The 22,917-nt window shown below is 40.8% G+C and overlaps 1 protein-coding gene across 4 annotated transcripts in view; it reads left to right on the top strand.

Moving 5' to 3' along the window:
* Positions 1-22,917, top strand: part of pax7a (paired box 7a) — a 67,202-nt gene that overhangs the window by 13,368 nt on the left and 30,917 nt on the right. For all 4 annotated transcript variants that reach the window (XM_086040465.1, XM_086040463.1, XM_086040464.1 and 1 more), the window contains one exon: positions 17,553-17,752. In XM_086040465.1, the coding sequence (XP_085896591.1) occupies positions 17,553-17,752 (200 nt within the window). The remainder of the gene's footprint in view (positions 1-17,552; positions 17,753-22,917) is intronic.

Genomic DNA, 22,917 nt, shown 5'->3' with positions numbered 1-22,917 from the left:
GCAAAAGAGCAGTTTTAAATAAAATATAAATACTGAAGGGAATGGGGTTAGGCATATGTAAATAAGAAACAATTTCAAAACACTGAAACTTTTAAAAAAGGCCAGCGTGTTTAAGTTCAGCAAGCAGAAACCGTCTACTTAGTGGACAAAATATGCACAATATATAATCTGGAATAATGGAGGCATTCAACTATTCAAGTATTGCAGGTTACAGTAGTATTGCACAGTGTAAATGTTTAAGTGAACAGGATTACAAAAGAAAAAAAAAATTGTGCACCGTCTGGTTGACAGATTTCAAATGTCATTTGTTCAGGAGTCTGATGGTGAGTGATTTGCCCTAAAAATAGAAATTCTACACGTGATGAAGGCCACACCCTGATGAAAAACATAAAAATCCTTGGCACCCTCTTTTTGCTAAAACATATCGATGCAGCAATTCTGAATTCTGAGTCAGTCCCCTGTCTGATGCATCTCCCAAATTCCACATTTGCTCCTGAAAATTCCCATTTACTTTCTTGAGCAGTTTGTGCGGAAAAAAACACAACCGTAGCATTGTCTTCCTTCTCCATTTCAAGAGGTTTCATTCTCTTTCCTTTTGTGGGTGAATACTTTTTTCTTGTATTGCAGCGTGGAAAGAGAGTGGAGAAAAAAAAAAAAAGGCTCTGTGATGTCTGACAGCCTCCTCTCGCCATTGTTGCGCACCGGGAGGAGAGAAAGAGGTGGGGAGGAGAGAAAAGGCCTTTCTGTTATTTTCTGTCTTGAAACTTGCTATTCAGGCGAGTTGATGAACTCCTCCGAAAAGTTTATTAAGGGGACCAAAACAATAGGAACCAAAGCCTTTGGCTGCCCGGGCAGACAGTTTATAAACTAGCGGCCATTGTGCCTCAAAGGCAGATGCATGAATACTTTTGAATGGGGGCCTTCAAACTGACACGATAAGGCTGGACAGCAGCACTTTTTAAAAAGGACACAGGCCGCTTCTGCTTTAGCTCAGAATCCTCTCTCCCTCTCTTCCTCTCGCTCTCTCTCTTTTTTTTGTTGTTGAAATTTTGCATTCATGTACATCTGCAAAGGAAGAGCAACAAGGAGAAGGGCACTGTCTCTCAAGGCCACGCTGATTTTTTTTGCTTTGTCTGCTTAAATATCGCGAGAAAAAATATACTGTGACATAAAAGCAATTAGATACTGCATCATGTGTAATCTTATTTCCAAACACACAAGAAAGCTGTAGAATTTGTTGTAAAAACTTATGATGTAAGACATCAAATAATGTGTGCATAAATGGCTGTAGCTGGCAAAAACATTGAATGATGTTACACAGTGGTTACACAGTAGTTTGTGCGTAATTGCTAATAAGCAAACAAAAGGCAGATCATTCTCCATCGCAACTTTAATATATTATTCCTTGGATGATCATAAAAAAATTGCCAAAATTTCACACGGATTTCTCGCATAATAACAAACAAACACACAAACAATAGCTTCTTCCTTGGTTACGCGAAAAAAACCCTGCAGCCGCAATATCATTCAAATCCACGTTAAAATTAAACTACTGCTTCCTTGGACCATGCCCAGTCCAAGTTTTATCTTATGCCACATTACAAGACAGAAAATATTTTTCTCTGCTTAAAATAACACTAGGCGGCTTTATGAAAACACGTTAATCACTAGAAAATGTTGTTCGTTTAATGTAAAACATTCTTTGTCCCCTTTACATGTCATCATTTGAAGAAGAAATGATGCTGGTCCGCTTTACGTAGCAACGTCTCTCATAGGAAATATGTTTTTGTCCGAGTTATGCCTCATAGTTTTTACCAATAATGTTGTTTGTCTGCTTTGAATGAAAGTTTTTGACTGAAAATGTTGCGTCAGCTCTCCGCGACATTTTTATTACTGAAAATGTTGTTTTCAGCTTCAGCTAGCAAGATTTTTAATCCCCAAATTTATTGTAATTCTGTTAAAAAAAACAAACAAGGATCACAAAATTCTCATTGCCGAAGTATAATTTATTTATGTATTTATTTATTTATTTGAGTTTTTCATTGCCGACTTTCCACGAGTCCTCAAAAAAGTTTATACATGAAACATGGTTGAGGTGGTTTTGCATAATCTTGGTATAGGGAAGAAGTCAGGTTCACCTCCAAAATGTGATATATTGTTCTTTACACTGGCCAATTTTTTTTTCTTCTTCATTTTTTCTGGGTAATTTCGGGCTGCTGAATACAAAAATGACCGTTCCTTTGAACTGGCTCTAGTTTTTGAGCTGTTGAGAGCTATATATAGACAATTAATTGATTGATAAATAAAATACTTTTACGTCACCTGATTTTGCATGGCAAAAAGGTGTTCACTGCTAATATCGCCTAATTTTCTGAATTTTTGCATAATTTTTGCATGAAACCTGATTTGCATATACAAAGTACAGTGGAAGGCTCTCTGCGATAACGATTTGTCATCTTTCATGGGATTGGATAAAAAATGAAAGACTGCTGGACAAATACAGCCTCGTCAAAGTTGTGGCATAAAGTGAAGTGAAGTGATGTCATAACTTGCGTATTCTTAGCACATTTCTTAAAAGAAAAATATGGAATAACTCGAAAACTAGAGCCAATTTGGAAAGTAAACAATGCCATTTTCAGATTCATCAATATGAAAAAAAAAACCTAAAATTGTTGAAACTTTCTTGGCATCAAAATGTGTGTTGACCAGTGTTACCCAATGGTCCCTGCGATTCTTTTGTAATGTATTTTTCTATATAGGTAAAAACAAACACAGAAACTAAAAAGTATGTCCTTTTGAAACGTGCATTGTGCTCAAGCGGGCGCCTGTGTTGATATACTTTTTGAAGGGGGCCAGCAGCCAAGAAGATACATTCTTCGCGTCCTTTTGAGTGGACAATAGACTGTCAGTCTTGATCCCTCCTCCCTCCTCGTGTCCCTCCCCTCTGCAGTGTTCCCTTTGAGTCCTCTCGCTCTCTGGCTCGGTGCCTCCCAACTTCAGAGGGAGTCCGCTGATTTGTGACCCCGGCAACCCTGCACTTAATCTGGCTAAAGAGGGGTGGCGGAGTGGTGTTGGGAGGCGGTTTGGGGGAGAGCATCCCGTTGGAGGCTTTGGTTGGCCCCCGAATAGAGCGAGCTGGCTCTGGCAGGTGTCAACATTAGCAAACAATCGGCGGGCGCTCCCATTGCCGCTTAGCCCAGCGCCACATTGGACCTCCACTCTGAAAAGAGCCACATAATGTGGGGGGGAGGACAAGGGAGAGATTACACTCTCAGACAGCTATTAGCCGGGATGAGGCTTTTCTAAACAAACAAGGAGAAGGCGATCAATACTGTGTTAGTTTACCAAGTGGAGTCATTACAGTGGCTTATTTTCTGCCCCATTGTCTTTCTCTCCACTTTCTCCCAACATCTGTGGGCCGTATTGGCAATCCAATTTGCAGCAAGGGAGCGGGCTTATTTCTTCAGTCTTGTGTCACTTGCAGTGGACATCACAGTCGCACATTTGTCCTTGTAATGCATCTTGATTGGGCAGTATTACCTCGACTGCGATTGCGGAGGCTGGCCTCCATTAGACTGGAGTGAGCGGAGGAAATGGCCCAGAGGAATGAGTTGACAATGAGCGCTTCTCGAGTGGATATGTGTCTTGACAAGAAGGCCGGCGCCTCCCCAAAGGCCATTTATTTACCTCTCATGGCTGATTCACCAGGAGAGACATGTGAAGGGGAGATGGCGTTTTAATGAGAGAAATCTGGAGAGGGAACGCTCTGAGGGAGTGTTTACACGGTACAGTTTAGAACTGAAAGCGCCTTCACAAGACGCGTTTAAACAAAAACCTCACTCGTCCGTTTTACGTGACACAGTTTTGAACTAATATGCAATTTGTCCACTTCTTTAATGCTGTTTTTATTTTGGTAGACTGATGCCCGTGCGCTCGGCGTAAAAACTGGAACTTCATTTTCGCGCCAGCCCAAGTCTAGTCCAGCATCTTTGGGGCTGTCATGGGTCCATTTGGACGTTGCATTGCACGGAAACAACCAAATAACAACATACAGTAGTTTCCCCCCACCAGTGCAAAAGGGTGCATAATAATGCATAATAATTGTCATTCAAGGACGGCACAAAACTGCCCAGCAAAAAAAACATCATTAAGTGCAAGAACTCATTTTGTATATGTTTTCACAAAAATGTTAATATTACTGAGGTACTATGTTTCTCTTGCATAGCATTCCAAATCCGTAAATAAATATAAGGCCTACTCATGATGTAATATAGGGCAGTAGAAGGCCCAGCATAAGCGCAATTAAGACATGTCAGCCATCTTGTGGTGATTGGTGATATTACAATTAAAACTAGTCGGCCTCTGCTTATTTGCATTTTGGCACCCGCAGATGCATATTTGCAGATTTGTTTCACTACTTTTCATATAATGGATTTCCCCCATTTTCTCCCAGGATTATTTTGAAGGATTGTTTGGGTTTGTAAAAAAAATAAATAAATAAAGAATGAGAAGAAAATGTTTTTTTTTCTTTCTTTTTTTTGTTTTTGAAAAATTAATCACGGGGCCACTGACAGTGTGTGCATGCGGGCTGCCAATTGTCCATCCCTGACCTTGATGTTTATCTCCTCACATGATGCAACAACACAGTAAGGCCAGTGGAGATAACTAGCATCAAGCTAATATCTTGTTTTATTATAGTTTGAGTTGGAGCAAAAATGATCCATTAGTGTTGCTTTAAATATAGGTAAAAACAAGAAAACAGCATCTGATGTACATACGTCATGAGACTGCAATAAAAAAGAATTACTGATTGACCTCATGACCACTAAAGACAATAGTGACTATTGTTTAAAAAGACAGAGAGCCTTCCCGACATCAAATAACATACGACAAAAAGAAGACAAACAAGTGTACAATATTATCTTGTGTTCCCGCTAGGAGGCACAAAGCATTCCATCTTTTGTCCGTGCATCCATCGCAGCCAACCAAGCAATTAAAGATGATTTAATTCACCGTGTAATTCTGTAAATCACAGTCATCCCGGCCAATGAGTTATTTATCAGACGTGCTTGGTGGCTGACAGTTGACATCAAGCGTCAACAAAAGCCTTTTTTTTTTTTTTTTGAGGTGCGGAGATGATCTTCCCTGCTGGGAAAATGACTATAAACTTTTTGACTCCAAAAAATAGGAAGCAGTAAGGCTCATGTTTGACTTTTAATGAGTAGTGTAGTGCTTGGCAGACAGAGAGGTCTATTTAATTTGTACGACATTTGTTATAGTGAAAACGGTTGTTTGGGTGTAACGCGAGGCACATCAAAAGACGCTGGCATTGGATTTCCCCGCCTGTCTAAGGGAATCTTCTGTAGTAGTAATAATAAAAAATAATAAGCAGGACCTCTGGCACAAATGCATGTTTGTCGTGCTGATTAAGCTGTCGCTATTCCGGCAAAACGGTAGGTTTGGCGAAATTAGTCAACGCCACGCCGGCTTTTATGATGTCCATGTTAAATCAGATGAGCCGGTCAGGAGGCACGTAATTTATTGAAAAGACGGCGCACTTTGCAAGCGATTCACCTCGCCGCCGAGCCTTGTCAAAGTCTTGACTGCTCACTGCCGCGCTGCATTCCAAACCAGACAAAAGGCGTTTTGGGGCTAATTTTATTACAATACGGGAAGAGGGCCGCATAATGTGCAACAATAATTAGGTTTAGCACACACCACCGTCACCATGCTCCGCTAGTCTTTAAAAATGCCCATTAGCCTATGCTACTTAGCGCCAGAACATTTCCCATTTTATGCTCCTGATGGGCCACCATATTCATTTGTTTTAATTGGCCGTGCACTACAAAAAGACTGCAAACACGTTCAGCACCCCCCGTGAGTGTTGCCAATCACAAATGTGCTCAAATTGCCCAACAACTTTGCACTGTTTTGTCCCCCTGATTTTCCCAAACTAATGGGCTTATTTCTGCATCGTCACTCATTGCCTCCCTGGAGAATATGCGGCGCTCGCATACTGTGCCACATCTATTTGCAGCCAGCAAATAAGCTCTTTGTTGGGAATAGTCATACCCTTTGCCTTATTTATCGCTCTTGAAGCCATTCATTTACCTCTTGTCTCTTGAGTTTTATGGGCATGCAATGTTGTGGCGAATTCAGAGCATTCAATTTTTTTTCCAGGTTAGGGTTAGTTAGTTAGTTAGTTAGTTAGCTAGTTAGTTAGTTATTTAGTTAGTTGGTTCGTTAGTTTGTTCAGTGTGCATTCATCTATACCGGTGTTTCTTAACCTTTATTGAGCTAAGGTACATATTCACATCGGAAAAACTCTCACGTCAAACCACTAAGCAAATGATTCACACAAAATGGATGTACAGGGTCATTATGTAACATTTTATTGTTTTACCTGCTACTGTATGTGGTTGATGAACAAAACCGTTTTTTTTTAATTAGACAATATATATTTTTTTGTAAAAATAAATGACATTGGATAATTTCCCGGAGCACACCTGGTGATGTCTCACGGCACACAAATATGCAGCAGCACACTGGTTGAGAATCACTGCTCTATACTCTGCTGGCTTAATGTGTCTTTTTGGTACAGCTTTTAGACATGATGGCTTGACTTATTCTTATTTTTCTTTTTTCTTTTAATTTTTTTGTGTGTAAGAAGATCTTTTTGTCAGGTGGACGCCAACCCTGGGACCTAAACTAAAAACAAATTCAAATGCTCAAGCTGCAAAGACTTATGTCTGACACATCCTGTACTTTTTAGGAAAATGCTTAAGATAAACTTGAATTCATTCCAAAAATCTTTACGTAAAATCAAGATATTTTGGTCTGGGTTAATTGAATTATTTAAAGTTATTTTATTCAAAAATACAATGTTCAGGTAAGGTTCATTATTTTTGGCACAATTTTATTATAATATTTTTTTTGAATGATCATTTAGGAAAACTGCATTTTGTATTTATATTAATGATAAATTAAATGTTTTTTTCTGAAGAAAAGTGGGTTTTTTTTCAGGCTAAATTTATTACCAAAAGATGCAAAATATGACAGCATGTGCTTGAAAAAAAATGTCATTTAATTTTTTGATGGCATTTTATAGTATCCACGGAACAAATACTGGGCTGGCCACCTTGCATTCAAGGTGTTCTGCATCATCTCCATGGCCTTGAAGAGAGAATTATTCTTATTTTGAGTAATTGACCAAATGATATTGTTTTCTCCCTCAACAAACAACTATTTAATTCATAATAACCAGATACTACTGTATCCTAAAATCAGTCACCGATCTGTCGTAGCAATTTTTTTCATGATTTTTGGCAAGTGTTTTCATGATTATATGTGCATGATGTCTTTAAATAAATTTGTAGTTTATATTTTTTTTTGTGTGGTGGGTTTGCGCCATTTCTGTGTGAATATTGAAGTGGCTTAAAAATGTGAAAACACTGTTCTGTTCTATTCCATTCTGTTTGGTCTGCATGTGATATCCTCCTGAAAGCTGATGATCGCAATTAATACATTTTTCTACCTTCATGCTCAAAAACAGTAAACACTCAGATTTGAGATTGTGCAATGCGTGTTTAAAGAATAGAGTAGAATACTCTCTTTGTGGAATGGAGCAGAAGAAGCATTTCTCCATCCCACAATGGGGTAATTCAGTTTTTTACAACAATGCAAACATTTACAATATAGAAAAACATGAGTCAAACATGAATAAATGCATACTGTACCGTTGTGAGTGGAACACAATGGCAGTGTGAGTGTAGTGTTTATGCAACAATAGCAAAGACTAAGTTGCTTACAATCGCCTTGCTGTGTACAAACAGCATTTTCCTCCAGAGTGGTGTTCAAATACTTTTATTATTTGGGTTGTAAATTAAAGAAAGGGAGAATCCCACCACCCTTCGAGGCCGTCACGTTTTCACACTTGGGCAGCGCCCAGGCATGGGGAGTCAATATGTCAGCGTTTATGGATGCCCCGCGGTGCTGCACAGGCCTGTCAGGCACCTATTCATGCTCTAATGGCCCCCCGAGGAGCTTGTCTCTGCGGGCTGAAAAGGCAAGGAGGCCCAGCGGACGGGGGGTGAGGGCCAACGGCTAGCGCGCGCTCTCACGGACGCGCTGCGCCTTCTTCCCACTGACAAGAGCCATAAAAGAGCATCGCTCCGGCTGCTCCTCGCGCTCCACACCAACACCCCCGCCCTCAAACCGCAAAATAGGGGGCTTTTCAATTGTTTGTTGTGAGAAGATTAGAGAGACTCCCATCGTTCTTCCTTCACGTCTTTAAGACAGACTAAAGAATGTCCCCGAGAAGACAAGTTTTGACATTTTTGTTGTAAAATGACATCGTTGTGATGAGACATCATCAGGTGTGCACTACGAAATTATTTAATCTCCCTTAATTAATCTGAAAATGATTATTCCTTCATTACAAATGGTGTGCCAGCAATTTACGGGCAGAACAATGAAATGCTCTTCAACTAGATGGCAAAGGTACCTGTGTAGCCACCTGTTGCTATTCATACAAGACCAGTATTTGTCAGTATTTGTGGCATTTTGGGTTGGTGGTGTGCCATGAGTTTTTCCGTGTATGCCTTGACTCAATAAAAGTTGGAAAACAATGCGTTAGAGGACTTTGAAATCTGACAGGAAACAAAGTGTGATTCTAAGAAGCAATGTGACAAGTGGCTGCCATCTGTGTGGAATATTCTCCCCCAAAATATGGAATGAGCGGTCCAAAGGCTTTAAAATCCGCCATGAACAAGCTATTGATTAAAAATTTTTAAAAAATTAAAAATTTTTAAAAAATTAAAAATTTAATTCACACCATTTACCGGTAAGTCAAATTTTTAGAGCAGGTGATGATTTTTGAAACGTCACATTACAATTTTGGTCGGTACGAGCTTATCGAAATTTTTATTTTTATGGTTATTTTCAACTAAAACTTGTCAGGCAGTTGGAAAAGGGTTTCCTCACTTACCAGACAAAACAAAAGAGTCAAAGAGATATGTTGAGAAATAATCAAGTCAAACTGTTTTGCTCTAATTTGGTGTGATTGCTAGTAAATGTAACTGCATATAAAAGACAGATCAGCAATGCTAAAGTGCGTCGTATGTTCCGTCTTTGCATAAGGGTGAAGCACAGAGACAAAGATTGATGACTTTCCTTAAAACAACACAAAACCGCATAGGTCAGATATTGAACAAGCGTTTGTCATTAGGGTCCTGCCCTGAAGAGCGTCAGTGATTGGCTGAAGTGCAGAAATGTATTTATCCTCCCGACAATCGTGCTGATGCACTTTTCATTTACTGAACACCCTGAAAACGGTAAAACACAAGCACAATGAGCATACTGAGCTGTTGTCTGCCACAGCTCACGCCCAAGACATTGGCATGTAGACCCCACCTCTTAAAGGCAAATATCTAACTCAGAAATAGTCTACTACAATACATGCAGTATTTTCTGGAGTTGTAAAAGTCTTATTTTCTTTATACGGTCTCTTTCCATTGTGGCTTTTGACTTATTGCATGTGTGTTCACAGTATGAGGAAAAAGTTGCTTCAACTTTAGCCTTAAATACTTTTAAGACAATACAGTGCAGAGAGAGTTGTTTTGTTGTTTTCCCTCCTGCTGAAAGATAACCGCGGGAGGTTCTTCATGGCAAAAATCGTCTTTCAAAGTGTCGCGTTTATCGCCAATCTCGTCGCCATCGCGCAAAGTCGCTATCTGCGACGCATCGTGCCGTCCCCTCCGCTCGACACCCCCTTTGGGATGACGCGCCTTCGCCGGCGATGCCGTTCTCCCGAAAATGCAAATTGGGGAACGTTTTTAGTTATTTGATGTTTCTGCACCCCCACCGCCATCCCCCCGCCAACGCCGCCTCCCCAACTCCACGCCCCCAAAACATCCCACAGTGTTGTGTGCCTGAATCGCATGCAGTCCCGAGGACAGGCAGGCCTGTTTATATGCAGGCCTGGAGCAGCGGAGACAGCACAGAGACAGATGCATGTCACAGATAGCAGATCTCATCGCTTATCTGGGGACTGTTTGCATAATTAGGCCTTTTGATATTCACCCCCCCATGACTGACAAAAAGTATAATTGCGGTAACAGGCACGACAAAAGGTAGGCACAAAAATAAACAAGTCAACATAAAAAGGGGGAGAAAAGACTCCGTGTTATTTTTGTCCTGTGGGAAACAAGGGGGGAAGAAAACAACATCTTGAGCTAAATCTGCTGTCAGTCAGTCAACTGGTGTGACTCGGAGCTCACAGGCTGGTCCTGTGAATGCCTGCAACACACACGCGCGCTCGCGCACGCACACACACCCCACACACACGCGTGCGCGCACACACACACAGAGCGCAAGGCCTCGTTGTAATTATGCTGGAACTAATATGCTTTTCAAAATGAGCCATTATGAGCTAATGCCGCGCTGCCAAAGCCCTGTCTGTTTTTGTCTCGGCGTCTCGGATAGCGCGCTAAAGGTGCGGCTGATATACTGAGGACATGCGGCGTGGTGAGTGTGTTTTTTTTAATTTTTTTTTATTCACAGGTGTATTAGAGATGAACTACTTGGCAGAAGCTTGTTGTTTTCCATGTATTTCAACATGCGTGTCCTGTTTTTGTTCTCTCATCTCGGCATTACCACATTTAGGTTGCAATTACAGGTGCGCCTGCAAAATACAACAAAGCTTGTAAAAAAAACAAATCGGTTCCATTAAGATGATACTGATTGCACTGTATTCGAATAAAAATACTAAGAAGTGATCAAACAGGGTCATTATAAAATTGCAACAAAAGTTACATTTAAATAAACGTTTTTTTCTGTGTCTGCTCGGAGAATATGATTGGCTTTCATTATTATAAAAACAAAAAGGTGCAATTTGATCTATGGTCTGTTTGCAGTACAGTTTTCCCTTGGTGGGGTTCCTTTGGTCTAATAAGCAACCTAGAAGTTATTAAATAAGGTCATTATAAAATTGCTAAAACAGCAAAAGGTGGATTTGATCAAAACAACCTGCAACTTTGGTACATTTTACTCTAAATCTTGTTCATTTTCCCCTTGGTGATTTTTTTTTTGTGGGGTGATTAACTGAGCAACTGCTAAATTATTGGAAATGGTCATTTTAGGATTACCAAACAAAAAAAAGCAGCGTTTTGATGAAAATGTCACGCTTGCAGCCTTTGAATCAAACTATTCTGTTTCCCCCTTTGGTGTGTTTTGTTTTGTCTAATTAAGGAACTGCTAAATTACTATAGCGATTATTATGGAATATGCCTATGAACAAAAGCTGCAACCCACTCCCCCACTCCGCGTGGTTTGTTTGGTCTAATTAAGTAGCTGAAAAATGCTTATAATCTGCCATTTTAGAGTTGCTAAAAGCAGAATCTGTTTGGCACTCTGCTCTACTTTAGTGCTAGCACCCGTCTATTTCAAGCTAATCAAAGCGCAGTTTGTCTCCCTAGCCCGTTGTCTTGCACTCGTAGCTGACCAATAAGAGGAAGAGCGCAATGTCACATATTTGCTTGCGATGCATTTTGGTTTGCTTGAAGTGGAAAGAAAACAGAAATGACTCGAACTAGAGGTGTGTAAGCAACCCTAAGTTCTTAGTTCCTGATGTTCAATGAACCGTGTGGATCTCTTTATCTGGTTTCCGGTTGTCTTCTTAAAAAAAAAAAAAAAAAAAAGTCCCAAACACTCCTCCAGTCAAATACCTTCCCACTAAAGGTTGTAAAATTAGGTTGGTTTTGGGTTGTAGATAAATGACCCAGGAAATAGCTTGAAACCCAGGTTCCTGTGATAGATGAGGGAACATTTAAATAAACATTGTCCCTACACCTGCACAATGGAATGAGAGCCAAAAAAAATCTGTCTTTACATAAATAATGATGATCGACACAATAAGGGAACTGCACTACATCATATTGAGAGCTGTTTGGAAAATTTGGTGGAGGAGTCTGAGGGTGTGTTGGAGTTTGAGGAATTGTGGGTGATGAGGATCCCATCTGGAGTGTGAGGAGACTGGGGGGGGGGCGGACTGTGAGGGCTCCTTTAAACCTCAAGCTCACCTTCAAACTATATGAACTAGCAATCCCAGTGTTTCAAAAAAAAGGCTCCAACTGTGCTTTAAAGCCACATTAAAATTAAACGTGGCAGTCCACATGTTGTTGGACCTCGTATCTGTTCACTGTTTTGTCCGCAGGAATCCTAATTAAGCTCAGAAAATTGGGATGCTGCACGTCCACGACCTCATTTTATTTTGCCTCAAGTTCTGGAAATGATCCTTTCAAACAAGCTTTGCTGAACAGTTCTCACTGGAACCGGAAAACGAGACACAAAAATGTCTGTTTTTTTCCCACAGTGTAATGTAGGAAAATTCCCTAAGTAAACGGAGTTTTAATAACTTTATGTGGATCGTGGAATGTAGTCACGAGTCCTGGGTTGGAATCGCGGTTCACAGTTGTTCATGGAAGTTATTTGACTTCATGCAACACAGGAGTGAAACACTTCTCAAAGTCAGTGCTTACAGAATTAAGAGATACATTTGGATATTTCCTTTTACTACTTTCTATAAGGAATAACAGATGTATTCTGATTTTTTTGTCTTTATCATCAATTTCCTTATACACCAGCTGTGGAAGCTTTATGACACTATACATCTACTTCCCCTATCCTGGCATTCTTAATCAGTGTAGCTCCAACTCATTCGCCATCTTAATCAAGCACTTAGCAAAACAAAGCGCTGACCAGGATTTAAAATCAATGTTTGGTGGAGCTTGGGGAAGCGGGATAAACCTTCAGGGGCCCCCCCGGAGAAAAGCGCTGTGCAGTAATCGTGCCCACTGGATGGCGCATAATTAGATTCTAATTGGACTTTATGTAAGTAACGGCAGATGCGAGAGAGGTTTATCAATATCACATGAACCCTTCGAGCGGCGGTATTATGTGAAGGTCTAATCAGTATGTACCTTTTTGTTGCACAGCGGACCATTAACGGATTGGTCTCGACACCCCTGTGGGAGTGTTGTTTGCTCATTTGTGTGATTATTACCACTGGCGAATGAGGGAGGGTACGAAACAAAACACAAGACATGATTTTTAAATGTTGTCATTAGGTGCTAAACATACTGAAAGGGACGCTTTTTTGCCTGCAGACTTCCTATAGTAACAGCAGCCCCCTCATTGCCAGTGTATTTAAATTGTTGTTAACGCCATCAAGGAAATTATGTTGTTTAGGTGTGTATGTGTGCTTGAAAAAACATGACAATTTTTGGGGCGCGGCTCAATCATGACAAATAATATAACGTCATGCACATTATCGCCTCCTACAGGACTGGAAAGAAACAGTTCTGACCACAAGTTATGACTTTTGAGCTGGGTTCAGAATCATAGCCAATCGCTCACTTGTAGATGAAAAGCGGTCAAGTTTTGGAGGACGTGAGTGTTTTTGTTTGTTTGTAGGGAGCATGATGTTGCAATCAAAAGAAAAGCAGGCAATTAATCCAAAACATACAGAAAATTCTAACTGATATCTTCGACGTATGAGATCCCTGAGTGATTTTGTTTGTTTTTTAGGGGACAGTACAACACAGTCGGAGTAAATTGTGTATCCCCCGGTTGCATCTGTGTTCAGAAACGGCATACAAAAAAATCTTTGAATTTTGGATGAAAACAAAGCAAACAAAACAAACAAAACCTTGGAGAAACACATTTTTTGGACCAGCTTTACTCGCGAAAACATAACGCAAACTTAAACACTCGGACGGCAAATACAGTAGTTGGACAACTGCACAGCAAAGATATCAGCCAAGGCTTGACAGTTACGGAACATAAAAATAAAAATTTTTGGTCATTTTTCAGGTAAAAATGAAAAAAAAAAAAAAATCAACATGCAAGCTTTTCACAGAAGACGTCAGAAGCGTCATCCTGTTGCCCCCCCCAAAATCAAGGAAAATAACTCCAGGAGAGAATGTGGTATTTCAGCTAATTCACATCTTACAGCACACAAGAAACCCTTTTAGTTGGTTTTCTGATAAAAACCCTAACCTAGTAACATTAGGAGATGCAGGCTTTTTCATTGGGCTTTAAAACATTTTGCTCCCAAAAGGAACTCTGGGGGTGCATACACAAACTGTTGTTGTTGTTTTTCAGGTGAAACTCCATACTGGCAAAATGTAGACATACTGTGCAACATTTACATGCTTTTCACTGGACAAAACTGCTCAACTGATTCTCAGAAGAACAACTTTTGAAATGTGGGTCACTGTGATTTTTTTCCATTTTGACTTTATCGCGAAGGTCTTGGCTGGGTGTCCCATTCTTACTTTCACATGCAGTCCCAGCTGGGCGCTGCATGCGTGGTATGTGTGGGTGTGTAGCATGTTCCCGTTCCCCCGTCCTCATTACAGGCAGGCCTGTTGACCTTGTGCTTGTGCTTCATGTTTAAGAGCAGATGTGTTGGCTCTGAAGGGCTTAATGGAGAGCCGCCGTACATGCTATCAGCTGTCGAGGGTTATCAGTCATTAGCCCGGTGGCAGGCTGAATGTGACACTGGGGGCCGCAGCAGGTTCCCCGCAAAGTAAAGTCTCACAAAGACAAAGGAAAAGACGTTCGGCTCTTTTCCGGAGTCCCCTCGAGTCCGCGTTGATGGTGTATCCCCCTCGGTAGGACGTCGGGGGTGACTTTGGGAAGCGATCCGGGCCCGGTCTCAAGTGTCGTCACGGCAACTTATGGCGGTCCGACGGATGTACGCATCCTCATAAAAACCAACAAAAGGATACGGCGGCGTATGTACATATTCAACTTTTGTATGTTCAAGGGCGGCGTGCGTTCCAAGAATCAATCTTTATTAAAACGGATAAGACTGAAGAATTGATTTAATGAATGCGGCCTCATGTCCGGCGGCCACGTTGTAATCCGCAGAGAATCGTCGAACGCGAGCTCAGGGGGGACAAAAAAAATGTTGGTGGAGTGGCCTGTGATGATAGTCTCCATATAATCCCCTAATTCCTTGTTTAATTAAACTCTGCAGCCGGCCTTGAGACTCTGCCAGCTCTGTTGCTCTTTTGTTCTCACAGTTGTTATTCGTAGGCCACGTCGGAGTATTCTTTTGTCCACTTCTGCTGAAAGATGCCGCTGAAGAGCACCGCAAATGGAAACAATGGGTTAGGTGACCATTCCGGATTTGATTTGAGCTGAACGGTGTCATGAGCGGGAATCTGGTGGCTCCTCTTGCACATCTTCCCTTTTATTTTCCCTCTCCCACACTTTTCTGGACTGTGCGTGATGCAATCCAACAAGGCCCGCAGCAACACTGGCACGTCAGCGTCGCCTTGTCACTGTCTCAATGAGGAAATTATGAAAATAAGAATTTTGTGACATGAAATGAAAGGGGCCATGTAGTCTGAATAGACGTGCAGAGGAGGTGAAAATGATGCAATTTTCTAAATTCAGTTCTAATGGTAATGTGTGATGGTAATGCGCGTTTTGCTGTCAAAAAACGTCCCTGTCGGGCCCGGATTGTGCCGCTTTGTGCCGTATCTCCGTTCCTCAAGCAAAAAGTCGGCTTAGCTGAATGCCTGAAAAGTCGTGTAAAATGTGTTCTAATTCACTTAATGACAGCAGACGCAAACACAAGCGTCGGGCTGAATGGCTTTGCCGCGATATTGTGCTGCATGTTAACACACGCACGCACACTGCGGCTGTGTATAAGCAGTGTGCCCTGGGCCAAGCAGAGGCGAGGAGCAGCAAGGTGGCCCGCGCAGATTAACCCGACTACCCAGCTATGCCCCCTCTCCTGCTCCGGCACTCCGCCTTAACTTCCTCTCTCCCGAACCCCCCTCCCCCCCCCCCCCCCCCTCCCTCTCTGAGGCAGGATTGTGTATCAGGGCCTCTGCTATATCAAATAAATAGTCACAAATTAAGATAATATTCTCACAGCTGTATATCGGGAACCGCAGTTTATCACGAGGGATAAATTCCAGACCCACCCACAATAGGTGAAAATCCCTGATATGGGGGAGGGCGGGGACTTTTTCCTCTGAGGGCCACATACAGGACATTGACATTCTTTAATTTATGCTTTTAACACACTGAAATCAATGTATCCAGCAACTATATATTGTTCATATCTTATAACATCACAACTTTCTGTTTAAGGTGACAAAGCAAATAGTTTAGATTTTTTTCGGGCGGGTGGTTGTTTCCCTCCGTCCAACTACAATAGATCTGCCAATGCACACTCACTTTCAGAACCAAAACAAGAGCACTTTGTAGCAAGCTGACAATTTTGAAAGCAGTTATTTGTGGATCATGTGATATGCTCACAAATCAAACCTGGAAGAAACTGTTTCTGCTTTTGAAACAGAGTTATCTTCCTTGTTATAAAGATAAATTGCGTTACTATTTGTCACGATCTGTTTGTGTTGTTTGGATTACATTTGTTTCACTTTGTGTCTTGCTTATTCGTGTGCTTTTTTCGCGTCTTGTTTGTTGGGCCCTCGCGTAAGCCAATCAGCTCCCTCAAGTCACTCGTGTGTTGGCCAGGTGTTCCTCATTGTCTTGTCAGTTCGCTTGAAGAAACCAGTTCTCTGGTTTCTTTCTGTCTTTGTCGGATTATTGCTTCTGTCGGTGTTTTTGTCACGTTCCCGTTTGTGAGTCCAGTTTTGGTTTGCTACTTTGTGTTGAATTTGTTGGAATTGTTTTAGTTTAGCATGTTTGATTCCCATTTTTATTTTAGAATGGTATCCTTCCCAAATGCTTTAAAAACATTTACATGTATTAAAACACACTTTTTAAACACATTGTAAACATATTTCACAACTCAAAAGCCAGCATAAAATTCATAGACAATATATAAAGTCGATTTTTATATAATGGACTCTGTAGTTCACTAACAAGGCCGCCTAATCCTTATATTGTGATTAGGGAGTAGGGGATTCCCTATTCGCAAATGACTATATAGGGATTTTTAAATAGTGGATTATATAGTTCACTCAAGTGAAATGAAATATCATTTGCAAACACTACTTCGGGCACGCTGTTAATTTTTGTCACTGCTGTCCCATAATTCCAATGTCTGAATGATCAACATCAGCTTGTGGACTTTCCCTAATAACGATTGAACCAACAAATGCATTGTAATAATGTTAAATTGTTTTATGATGAGTGTATTTTATGAAGTTGATTGAAACGGTATAGGGCACACAGATGCATAGTGTTAGATACATGTGCCTTTGAGAGGCGGGGCCTGGTAGTGGCAGGTCTGCATGTGAATGCCTGGCTGTGAGTCGTGGCTGGCAGCAGCTCCCTCATGAGTGTACTCGTTGTGTTCATGGATTTTACTGTTCTCCCGGTGTTCCAAAAAGGGCTTAAAAAGTGCATTGGCCACTGTGGCTCTCCTTTCCCCACATTACAGTACCCCGAGTACTGTAAAAACCTTTAAAAAGCTTTGATATTTTACGATGTCTGAAACATTTTCCCATTTTTGTGTTTTCCCGCCTACCTCAATCACCCCGTTGAACTCCCTGCGTCCTTTTCTTCAGGTAGCCGCACAGACGACGGCTCCGACGTGGATTCCGAGCCCGACTTGCCGCTGAAGCGCAAGCAGAGGCGCAGTCGCACCACCTTCACAGCCGAGCAGCTGGAAGAGCTGGAGAAAGCCTTTGAGAGGACGCATTACCCGGACATCTACACCCGGGAGGAGCTCGCCCAGAGGACCAAACTGACCGAGGCCAGGGTGCAGGTAGACCACCAATATTACGCTTTGTTCTTTTGATGATGTTTCACAGTGAATAATAGGGCACACGCAATTATCAGGATTACACAAAATACACAATACAAGTCCTAACCTAAACCCTAAAACAAACAATACAATACAATACGATACAGTATAATACAATACAAGGCAATTTTATTTATATTGCGCATTTCACAAGGGTATACATTTCCACAAAATTCTCATAAGAACGCATTTGCTTCTTTATTACAGACCTGAGGTTAATTTAAAAAACTCATTTGACAAAATGCATTACTGTTCTATGTTCTATAACTGTAATACTCTTATTTCACCTTGTGCATGTAATACATACTAACCCATCTTGTATGAAAATAAGTTTGAGGTTCTTTTTAGCTGTTAGTATGTGACACCATAACCATTTGTAAGAATGACAAGATGCGCAATAGACGATCTTATGAATAGCGTCTACTTGGCAGGGTTACACTGATGCAAGCAATGGATATTTGAACACAAAAGTTGCATCAACACATGTAGACAGTCAATATAACAACTCACAGACATACATATATTTTCATCCTCTGCGAAAAAGTAATATTATGGCAACTTACTGAGTCACTTACAGTAGTTGTGAAACTCTTCTTCATTTGTGTCTGCATGACTGTATTGTACTGCGCCGCGGTGCTCTCGTCCCACATACCAGAAGGAGTTGCAATAAATTAATCATGATGTAGAAACTTCTTAATCCTTTACATTCCATTTAATTATGTTATTACTGAATGTTTTTATGAAGTACAATATTTTAGAGTGCTATTGTCTTTTTATGTTCTATACGGGACACATAGAACATCGCATTGTAAAGAAAATTTGGGATTGACTTCCCCTTTTACAAATTCCTGCAAATTCATTGCAACTGTAAAAATCTCATTCAGAAAAAAAAAACATTGCATGGTTGAAGCAACACAGGGCCAGGTCCAAGACTACTGAACTAGATGTGCTGTGGTCGCCATGGCAGCGATTTTCCATACCATTGTACTCGTTGTAATTTTCTGCTAAAACGAGCTTTATATAGAGGCTAATGTCTGCTGTTCCACACTGGGATCATAATTCTCGTTTTATGGCTATATATGTAGTTTGATGGCTGGTTAATCCCTGCAAATGCAATTGTTGTTCCACTAGTATAGATTGCATTGCAAAGTGCTTTTAAAGAAGTTCCCATGCTTATCACCAGCCTCCAGTGTTGTAGTGCAATTGGATAAAGAGCCTGCAAGTTGCCTGCTTGGGTGCCACGCAGCTGTGTGTCAGCGAGGGAAAATATTTACAGTAGAGTTATAGCGGCAGCTGTTCTCCCAAAGTTGGGGGGGGGGGGTGTGTGAGAGGAGACAAAGTCAACGCATTCCTGATGGATTTCTCATTCCGGCCGTTTGGCCAGGATCTCATCCCATCACTTTCAAGCTCGCCGCTGCTTGTAAAACCTTCCACATATCACACGGGGTTCCTCATCCTCTCCAGGGACCTCTTTGCCCTGACAACATTAATCAATCAGCCACCGGTTGGGGTGGGGAGTTGGGGGTGTGGGAGGTGGGGCTTTCTGGGGCAGCCCTCTCCTCTTACCCCAGTCATTCACACTCTGTCTGAACCCCTCCAAATGTGTTAGCGCATGCTAAGTGTTCATCCGTTGGAATAACAGCTTGCACACATGTCTTTGTCCATCTTGTTGTATTGCATGAGATGGCGTTTGTTGGTTTTCGTGTTTTATCCTTGAGAGTGACATAATGTCCATGTGCAGGACACAGCTGCTCTACTGGAAATCACTCATTGGTTAGAAAAAAAAAAAAGGATGAAATGGCGGACACAAGTTTATCTGCATCTGTACATCATATATTTCATGATGTCTTCCGGGCGTGGACCTTCATCACACACACGAGGTTTGCTCTGGCCTTGTGGAATTGACTTATTAGACTGAAGCGTTTTATGGAGAGTCATCAGACTTCGCCGCCATGCGACGCCCACGCGCTATAACAAAAACGCAAAATGTTTAGCGTGCAGTTTAACATCGCCCATCTGTTTAGTACAAGCAATTCAAAGTTTGGTAGCAATCGGACAATTTATTTATTTATTTGTCTTTTTCACAAATTGCCCTGCAATGGCATCTTCAAACCACAACATCAATTTGTAAATATTTTAGTAAGTTTGAGTTTAATTTAATTTACTGTGTGAAACTACAGGAGGAGGAAAATGGCTGGTACTGATCCCTCTCACTTCATTTGCTGTATCATCGCCCTCATCAGATTTACAATCAATATAAAAATGTTATTACTTGGAGGAACGTCAAAGAGGTTACAAAAATATATTATGAAATGTAACAGGGTTTTTTTTGCATCCCTGCAGCGTTAATTTGATATCTGTGGAATAACACAATTTAAATCTGAAAATGTTACAATTATACTTTGGAAGTTAAAATCAACTCCCAAAAATGTAACCCTGAAATTTGAACACTCCAATTTTCACTGTATAGTAATAATTTAAATGTAAAAAGTCCTATGAAAAGCAGAGGTATTCCATGCAAACCTGTTCATGAAATTGCGCTCAAAATCTAATTTCGAAATCTTTGAAAAGTAATATTGCCAGACCTGTATTTTTTGTTTATTGCCCTCTCCGACTGACATTCAGATTCTGTGTGTGAAAGATGAGTACATCTTCAATTCAAAACTTTAATTCAACAGAATACAAGAAATTTCATGTCTGACTGTCTCAAGGGAACTGCAGTCTGAGCCCTGGTTTGAGTTTTGCCCATGGTTATGCTTCTGGTTGTTTACATGTGAATTTTGATGGAAAGCACATGTGCGTTTCATAGTGAAGCAAGGCACCAGCTGGGCCTTTACAAAGGTGCCCAAATGATGGGAGAAGACAAGAGAGCCTTTGGCCCGAAAGGCCAGTCTTCTCCGGCACAGCTGCAATGACGCATCCTCCAGATGTCGTTGAGCGCCAAAGTTGCTTCGTATTCGGTTAAGAGCAAATACAATGGGCGGGCGAAGTCATATTTGAATATTTAAATCCTTCAAAACAGAATACAAAAACTCAACTGTACTGTGTACATCATCTGGAGCAGATGAGAATCAATATTTATGTGATTTTAAAAATGTCAATAGAATGCATCATACTCACCAGAACTAGTATTTCAACTAGTGGTGTTGCATATAACATATTCTGCAAAAAAATGTTTGGGTTGAGTTCCCCTTTTTAATTAGGTGGTCTACTTTGAAATATTACCTGATCCAGATTATTTTATTTCAACCACTTGACGAAATAAAATGGAGTAAATTCAAACGTTTTTTAATGTAGAAGAGTGTTGTTTACAGCCCTGCCAAATCTGAAGGATTAAAAATAATCAGCAAGTACGTACAATGAGGACTTAAAATGATGAAAAGTCACTCAATCTTCTCTCAAAATAGTGGACGCAGTGCAACCAAGTGAAATGCTACGAAATGAAAAGAATACATTCATGAATAAATTCTTACAATATCATGGAACAAATATTAGAATTTAAAATGTATGCCATTGCATGTTGATGATCTCGGAGTTCCTCCAGCACAGGAAGTAGTAGCGACTCTGGAGGCCCGAGCCGTCAATATATTCTGGGACTCCGGCGTTGGGCTTTGACTCGCAACACAAACTCACCACCTCATAAACAGATGCATACTCCCTTGTGTCTGCCCCAGCCTGTCATTTTAAGACCCCCCCCCCACCTCCCATTCATCTTTATCAGCCTTTGCTGTCACTTTAAGCAGCAGCTACCAGTGCTCCTTCGCCAGCGTATTTTATGACCCGACTGACAAATTGTGGGATATGATCCGTGCGAGCCTGCCACAGTGGGAGGGAATTCTTCCTCCTGCAGTATCTTCCCCTTCAGATATCAACTATCATGTTATTATCAAAATCATCAAAAACGTGGATATTTGGGGGGTTGGCTGCGCATAAACTAAATTTGAGGTGGTTGAAAAGGTTCCAAAAAAGTCCCTCCTGGACAGTAATGTAAGTTACTTTTCAATTGTTTTCATTTAGTTTGGAAGACAGGGTCTGTTTTGTTTTGCGTTCCCACATTTGACATGATTTTTTTGAATGTATTATATACATTAGGTACACATTATATTATGTACGCTTGAAAGACGGTTCTATGGGTTGCGATACAATTCAAGTACGGTACATTTTCAAGAGGAACGATTTGGTTGGATTCGATGCACTCACGTAAAAAAATGTGTGTATATATAGGTATACTGTAGATATAGATTCTATTATAAATATAATGATACTTATAAATTCAATTTAAAGCAGTTTTCAACTAACACATTTATTTATTTTAGCTTTTGGGGGGAATGTTAGACTTCCATGAAAAAGAAAAATAATTTTAGGTGGCTGATCATGGTGAAAATTTTGCTGGAAAATTCTATTCTGGAAGTCATCTGCACTAAAAACATTAGAAGCAGAAAAGCAGAACATTTCAGGAAACATGAAATAAAATTTTCAATAGCTGAAAATGGGGATTATTTGATGAAAAACTTGTTGAACAAGAGCATCCATCAATGCCATTCTTCAATTGTTTATGGAAAAGACACATTTACTGTACATTCAATGAGGGGCTTGCGATGGAGGCTTCATTCAATCAACTCTCACAGATGAAGCCAATCACATTTTCTTCCATTTAGACAGAGCCAGTTCAGACTCATGCGGCTCTGCAAAGTCTGCCGCCGAGTGTGTCACATGAGATCCTCTTTCATTCCCAATAAACATTCTGCATGTCGCTATTATACTTAGTGGACTCTAATAAGTTATAAGTATCGGCTTTTACGAAGCATGAAAATCAATTTTTGAGGTGGGTTGGGGAAAAATTTCTCACTTTATCTCCGGCTCGTGTTCACCATTTGGTTTGTGTGTCTGGGGAAGTGTGGGGTGGGTAAGGGGGGGGGGGGGGTTATTGATGACTGTCCTCACACGTACATTATATGGACAAAAAAAAGGTCTGGTACGCATGGCCATTTACCCATAATACATCTCAGGAATCTTTGCGCACATACACTAAATGGGAAAAAACAAGTACTGGGACACTTGGTGATTAAGGCCCTGTGTTTGTGTGGAAACAAAAGTAATTTTGCCCATAATGCATTTCAGCACAC

The sequence above is a fragment of the Filicampus tigris genome, chromosome 9 (genome assembly GCF_054856515.1).
Source record: "Filicampus tigris isolate MCC_2025a chromosome 9, RoL_Ftig_1.0, whole genome shotgun sequence".
In the NCBI taxonomy this organism is placed as follows: Eukaryota; Metazoa; Chordata; class Actinopteri; order Syngnathiformes; family Syngnathidae; genus Filicampus; species Filicampus tigris.
Note: the sequence above shows the minus strand (reverse complement) of the source record. Positions and strands in the feature narration are given on the sequence as shown.